At 40.7% G+C, this 6,895-nt stretch overlaps 1 protein-coding gene across 1 annotated transcript; it reads left to right on the top strand.

The window, feature by feature from the left end:
• Positions 1–43: 43 nt before the first annotated feature.
• Positions 44–6,643, top strand: SFPQ (splicing factor proline and glutamine rich; the record flags this gene model as incomplete). Its single annotated transcript, XM_010163968.1, has 9 exons — positions 44–232; positions 328–629; positions 745–840; positions 2,113–2,309; positions 2,598–2,682; positions 2,979–3,096; positions 3,315–3,363; positions 3,443–3,564; positions 6,200–6,643. Coding segments are annotated over 9 exons (1,296 nt in total), but the record flags the coding sequence as incomplete, so codon positions are not given.
• Between the last annotated feature and the right edge of the window lie 252 nt (positions 6,644–6,895).

Here is a 6,895-nt window from a genome sequence, read left to right as displayed (position 1 = left end):
GGCTGCACTCAGGGGTGGCTCCAACTGCTCTGCTTCTTTATAGGGATTTAAGGCAAACCTCTCTCTTCTGAGGCGACCCGGGGAGAAGACCTATACTCAGCGTTGCCGCTTGTTTGTCGGGAATTTACCTGCTGATATAACAGACGAAGACTTTAAAAGACTGTTCGCCAAATATGGGGAGCCAGGAGAGGTTTTTATCAACAAGGGGAAAGGCTTTGGATTCATTAAATTGGTAGGCTTTCGAACTGTACGTTCATCCCTTTTAATTCTTGCAAAATAGTAATTTACAACTTGGTTTTCTAAAACTGGATCTTGAACTTCCCTCAGGAATCCAGAGCTCTTGCAGAAATTGCAAAGGCAGAACTGGATGATACCCCCATGAGGGGTCGACAGCTTCGTGTTCGGTTTGCCACACATGCTGCTGCTCTTTCAGTGCGTAATCTTTCACCCTACGTGTCCAACGAGTTGCTGGAGGAAGCTTTTTCCCAGTTCGGTCCAGTGGAAAGAGCTGTTGTGATTGTAGATGATCGAGGTCGATCAACAGGAAAAGGCATTGTTGAATTTGCATCAAAGCCAGCTGCAAGAAAAGCCTTTGAACGGTGTACTGAGGGAGTGTTTTTGTTGACAACGTAAGTATGCTGCTGCTTAGGCTTTTCAGTTTTAAGCTGAATAAAATTGTCAGCTTCTAGTTTTTCAGAATAGAGATTCTTATGGGAAAGTAAAATGAGTATTTTTTTTGTTCAGCACTCCTAGGCCAGTTATTGTGGAACCGTTGGAACAATTGGATGATGAAGACGGTCTTCCAGAAAAGCTTGCTCAGAAGAATCCAATGTATCAAAAGTAGGCACTGTCTTTTGGTGTAAAGAGTATAGAGGTGATGTATGTAGTGTTGTCCCAGACTCTGAAGGAGATGGAGTAATCTTTTCAGAAACAGGCTTTGAATTTTGAGTAGCACTTCCAGTCCTTGGGTTGTTTTAGATGGTGTAACATACTGATCTGTTTGGTGTCTCACAGAGCATTCCATCAGCAGTTTTCTACACTGTATCACAAAGAAACAGTAAAGCCTGAATAGCAGTGTGAAAACAGATGTTTTGATATATGAAGAAACTTGAAAATCAGACTTTTGAACTGTTTGCTCATCCTGTTGTTGAGAACTGTCATCCCACTGAAGGTGTATCTCATGTTGATGATCCCATGGGGAATTTACAAACTCATGTTGTGATATGAAATGAGAAATTAAGTAAAATTTTAACTTGTTGCATGATTGATAAAAACCAGTGCTCTCTGGATTTTGCCTGATGAAGCTGACCACTGGGCACAGAAGAGTAGATGAGAGTCTATAGGAACCTTTTCCTAAGCAGCAGTTTTAGGTTAGGATCAGTATATTAACCCTGTTCGTTGTAGAAATGTTGTCTTTCCCCAGATCACAAAAGGGAGTGTGGGGGGAAGATCCAGGCAGTCTTGTTTGTCTGAGAAAATGTGCAAAAGTTAACTTGCTTTGACCAAAAACTACAAACAGTTCAGACTTGGTGTCTGTTCAAAGACAAAACCTAGTGTAGGTTAGTGCAGTGTTCCTAAAACATTGAAGTACTTTACATTGCTGATGGATGGAAAGCTTTTGAACTTTCCTAGTTTTCTTCCATTAATTACTGAATCTTAGACTCCACTTTCTTTATATGACAAAATAAACCCTTGGCCCTCAGGCATTTTGAAAACTCTTTAAGTTAAAGTGGAGATTATTACTTGCCTTTGACACATAGTGGTTTGAGGATTTTGCACCTGGCAGTTGGGATGTCTAAGGAAGAAGTTAAGAACAAGATAAACATGCAGTAGAACTACTGGAAGTGGGAAGATGTGCTTGGACACGATAGTGCAGGAGTCTCCACATTTGCTATGGTAGCTGTAGAATTTATTTCTGTTAAAAGCTGGTGTTTTAAGTGTAAAATGCTGTGCTAGGATCAGCATTCTGTCACAGCAAGGTTTCTGTCACATAGTTACAAGGTGCTGTTTTCAGGGCTCCTTTGATGTTCCCCGATAATTCTGCTTGTGATCTTTGATTGACCTTCAGTTTCCCGGTTTGCCCACTCTGAACGAGCATCTTCCTTTCTGCAGGGAAAGAGAGACTCCTCCCCGTTTTGCTCAACCTGGCAGTTTTGAATTTGAATATTCCCAGAGGTGGAAATCTTTAGATGAAATGGAAAAACAGCAGAGAGAGCAAGTGGCAAAAAATATGAAAGATGCCAAGGACAAACTTGAAAGTGAGATGGAAGATGCTTATCACGAGCATCAGGCAAACCTGTTGCGTCAAGGTAATTGTCTCTGGGTTTTGTATCATCTTATGTTTTAAATGCTAACTTAAATGTACGGCTGTTTGATGGTTTAATGAATAAATTCATGCTTCCTCCTCCTAACTTCAGAATTTCAGGCTTAAAAAGGAGCAACTGGTAGTTTTTCAGTTTTTATTTAGGTTATTAAGAGTTGTGACACTCGGAAGGCAGCTGCCTGCCCTAGTGCAAATGAGGTTGATCTGATTCAAATCTGAGTTGAAATCTGACGTGAGTTTGTGAAATAGCTGCTGACAAACTTGGTTTCCACAGACCTCATGCGGCGTCAGGAGGAGCTGAGACGTATGGAAGAACTCCACAACCAAGAAATGCAGAAACGCAAGGAAATTCAGCTCAGGTTGGTTTCCCTTTCATGGGGTTGTTGTTTTTTTCAATGTTACATTTGTATTTAAAATGACTTATATGTGAAAGTTTTTATTTCTCAAGAAACACCATTGCTGCTTCATTTTGTGTGTGAGAAATTGAACTGCAGTGTAAGTTTTTTCCTGGAGTATTTGAACATTGTAGAGTATCTTCTTTTGCTTAAGTGTAATTGTTCAGTGCCTTTTACATTGCTCATGCAAGTGATAAGTGTTGGTAAGTGTCAAACATGTTCCACTCCCGGGGTTTAACAGTCTGCTTTGGGATGATCAGGCAGGAGGAGGAGCGCCGCAGGCGGGAAGAGGAAATGATGATACGCCAGCGAGAGATGGAAGAACAAATGAGAAGACAGAGGGAAGAGAATTATAGTAGAATGGGTTACATGGATCCAGTAAGTTCAGTCATGATGGTTTTTGGTTCCATTGCCATGTTCAGGAATTTTTTGGATGTATTTTCAAGATTGATGCGTTTTGTTCCCTCTAGGTTAGGTAACATGATGTCTCTGTGTAGGTGAAATCGTAGTAGTTGGCTGTACATGTGCTTTATCTTCTGAAAGGTATGGGTTTCAGCAGCTGATCATCTGTGCTAAAAGTTGTTTCTTCTATGCAGAGGGAGAGAGACATGAGAATGGGTGGTGCCACCACAATGAACATGGGAGGTAAAGACTTTTTAAATAATTACTTGATGTGCTTAATTTGGAAATTGTCAGAATATGATGATATATTTCTCTTTCTTAGATCCTTATGCTTCTGCAGCCCAGAAATTCCCACCTCTTGGAGGTGGTGGCGGAATAGGTTATGAAGCTAATCCAGGAGTTGGCCAAGCAGCCATGAGTGGTTCTATGATGGGAAGTGACATGGTAACGTATCCTGTGGTGGCTTTAGTTTAGCACGAGGGAAATGTTGCGGTTGGGAATTGAGTTCTCTACCAGTGTTGGGATGGTTGTGTAAATGTCACTGTGAACTGCTGACTCTCTTGTCAGGTGTTTAACACGAAGACTAGTGTGGCAGTTTTAGCACTAGATTAGTTCTTAACCCTTATGGTGGCTGACACAGACAGAAGTTGTTTGTAAGTGAATTCAAATGTGCTGTTAAGCATATTTGCAATTAACTCTTGACTTTATTGGACTTTGGAAATTCTGCATCACTGTTAGGCTTGGAAGGATTTTTTAATAAATTCTAGAGAATCTGACAAATTTCATAAACTACATGATGTAGTAGCTTGTCAGTATTTTGACATTGTGTATTTGTTATCCTTTCTGTTGTGTATCTACACTTATTTTCGACCCTTCCAAGCCTAGTTAGGGTTGATGCATGTTGGTATGGGTATGCTGTTACTGCACAAATCTGCGCTCATGTCTATTTCAGCAGCAGATTAACTTAAGTAATCAGTGGTGAACAGCACATCACTTACTCTGTGTTCTGATATTTGCCATAGAAGAGCAGAAATGCTGTTTTTTAGCTTGAGGCACGTTCCAGTGATCCTTGCCTGTGGCCATTTTGTGGTTCCTGTCTCACAAAGGAATGATAGCCCGCTCTTGTTTTCCCGTGTTGGGCTTGACTCTGTAGGTAGAGTTTGTTAAAGCTATGACATATCTCATGTTTTGAGGTATGTTTCCAAACTGTACTATTTTTGGCACACTAAAGGTGTGAAGGGGCTGTGAGCCTGCTTGGTGTTATCACACTGAAGCAATATGGGGGTAGGTTAAAGAAATGCTGAATGGGCAGGATGGAAATGTGTGCTTTAGGTGGTGATACTGGTGTGCTTTCACCCTCCTGAAAGGGTGTACACTTTGTAGCACAAACTGAACTAAATTATTTTTGGGTGGGTTTAGGCCTCTGGATTAATGTGGTGAGCTACTGCAGTAGCTTGTCAGGTGTCTTCTGGTTTTTTTTGGGGAGCCATATCTTGGGAATGATAACTTTGCAGAGCATCATTGATTCAGTAGACAGTGCCGTTGGCCTGAATGTATCTCTCTAATCTACTGATATTTAAGCAGTTCCTAAGTTTCCCGTGAGCAGTCAGGCAGTCTGTGGTGAATGCTGTGTACATTTTTCTCCTGAAAATCATGGTACAGGTGCATGCTGAACTTGTGTCATAATTGAAAACGTGATGTGGTCAAAGGTGTGACAGTGAGGTGCTTTAAATACCTTGAGTTTCTTAGGATGGGGATCTCTGCCACACAGTGCTGTCACAGTTCTGGGCTGATACCTTTGAAACAGAATGGAGCTAAACTGCCATGAATTAGGCAGAAGGAACCTAGGTAATCTTTCTGAAATTCCTTTCCTGGAAGGATTGAAACTGACTTTCAGAAGTCAAGAACTGGAAGTGTGACTTTTCAGTTGCAGATACCTTTTGTAACAAACAACCTACCGTTGTTCTATTACTCAGGAGTGGAAAACTTACTTGAAAGGAAAGTTTAAAGCTATCTTTGACTTGATAATTTGTCAGTTCTGTAGATTGAATGCTGATCACACCTCCTGATACAGTAACTGAATGAAGCACATGAAACTAGAGGTACTAGTGAAAATACCTGAAGCCTCTGCTTTATTGCAGGGTAATTTAAGCTTTTACATCTCGGTGTGAAACCTTTCAGTGCTGTGAAGTTGTGAATTTTCCAAGACCTTGTGGTGAAGGTGGGGTGGGAAGGGAGATACTGACTGGTTGCACACAAGCCTTTTGTGCATAGTTCTAACTGGAAACACTGGAAAAGAAAAAAATTGCAGTTGTTTGAACACGTTTTGCATATTACACAGCAGCAGTTGCGGAGTACGTGGGGTTTGAACAAATGCAAGTCTTTTGATGGAGCAATTGCGTTGGTTAGGTAAATCACTGGTCATTAGCTTTTTTTTTTTTCACCTTTTTTTTGTTTCTTCTTGCAATCCAGTAGTGCTCACAATCAGTTTTGGTTACTGCCTAAAGGCCTCTGCAGTTTAGTCAGCAGACCGTAGTCTTAACCCCATCTTGAAAAGCACATGGTCTCTATTGCAGCACATGCCATTAACTGGTGAGTAGGCATTCTGTTTACAATGACATTTGATGAATGTCAGCTCATACTTCAGTGAACTGAAGATTGGTTCTCTGGCTAGGCTTATTTGGAAATGACAGTGATGTAATCTAAGCTTTTACTGCTCTAAAGGTGAGAAGTTTGCAAGCTGTTTGCATTAACTTGGTTGAAAATTGCTAGAGCTCATTTGGAAAAGTTGTTAATTCACATCTGCACTAATGCTTACATTTCTAGCACTGCAGGGAAGATCTGTTCTTTGTAACAGATGTATGAGAAATGCATCAAGTGGGAACATACCTCAAGGCATGTATTTACAATAAACTAATTTTTAAATTACCCTTTTTTCCTTTCTATGTTCCCGGTACCTGTGGATCGGCTCAATGGTGATTGTATCGACGAACCTTGACTACGGAACCTTCTAAAAATATATACTTAACACACATGGACATCAACTACATATAATGAACTGTTAATTCTCTTCCAATAGCGTCCTGAACGCTTTGGGCAGGGAGGTGCGGGGCCTGTGGGTGGCCAGGGTCCTAGAGGAATGGGGCCTGGAACACCAACAGGATATGGTAGAGGGAGAGAAGAATATGAAGGCCCAAACAAAAAGCCCCGATTTTAGATGTGACCTGTAGTTTCATTCCAGTTTGTTTTTTGTCTGTCTTGTTTAGACACCAACTTTTTAATTCTTGCATTTTAGTAAGAAAGCTACGTTTTTATGGATGTTAGAAACTTACTGACCTAATATTTGTAAGTGGTCTGTTTGGGCGAGTACAATTTAATTATGTAATGCAGTGTTTCAAAACAAATTTAGCTGTTTTTTTGATGTATAACGTCCCTTAACTTGATGGCAGTGTACCTTGTGCCACTGAATTCCCAAAGTGTACCAACTTTTTTTTACTGTGCTTCAAATAAATAGAAAACTAAATGTAGTAACTCTTCTTGCCATTCGTGGTTAAACGTACGAGGCTTAAATCCCACACCTGCAGTAAACCCAAGAGTCTTGAGTAGAGGTCGAACTAGACCAGGGTGTGGAACTGGAGTGAAGAGTGAGATCTCTTCCTGTAATGCCTCTAGCTTAAGATTGGGTCAAATAGGAGCCTGACTTTCCAGTAGGTGCTGATTTATTTTTTTTTAGCATTAATTGTGCTGCAATAAGGAAGCAAACAGATATCTTGCA

The sequence above is a fragment of the Antrostomus carolinensis genome, unplaced genomic scaffold (genome assembly GCF_000700745.2).
Source record: "Antrostomus carolinensis isolate BGI_N321 unplaced genomic scaffold, ASM70074v2 scaffold10950, whole genome shotgun sequence".
NCBI classification, from domain to species: domain Eukaryota; kingdom Metazoa; phylum Chordata; class Aves; order Caprimulgiformes; family Caprimulgidae; genus Antrostomus; species Antrostomus carolinensis.
Note: the sequence above shows the minus strand (reverse complement) of the source record. Positions and strands in the feature narration are given on the sequence as shown.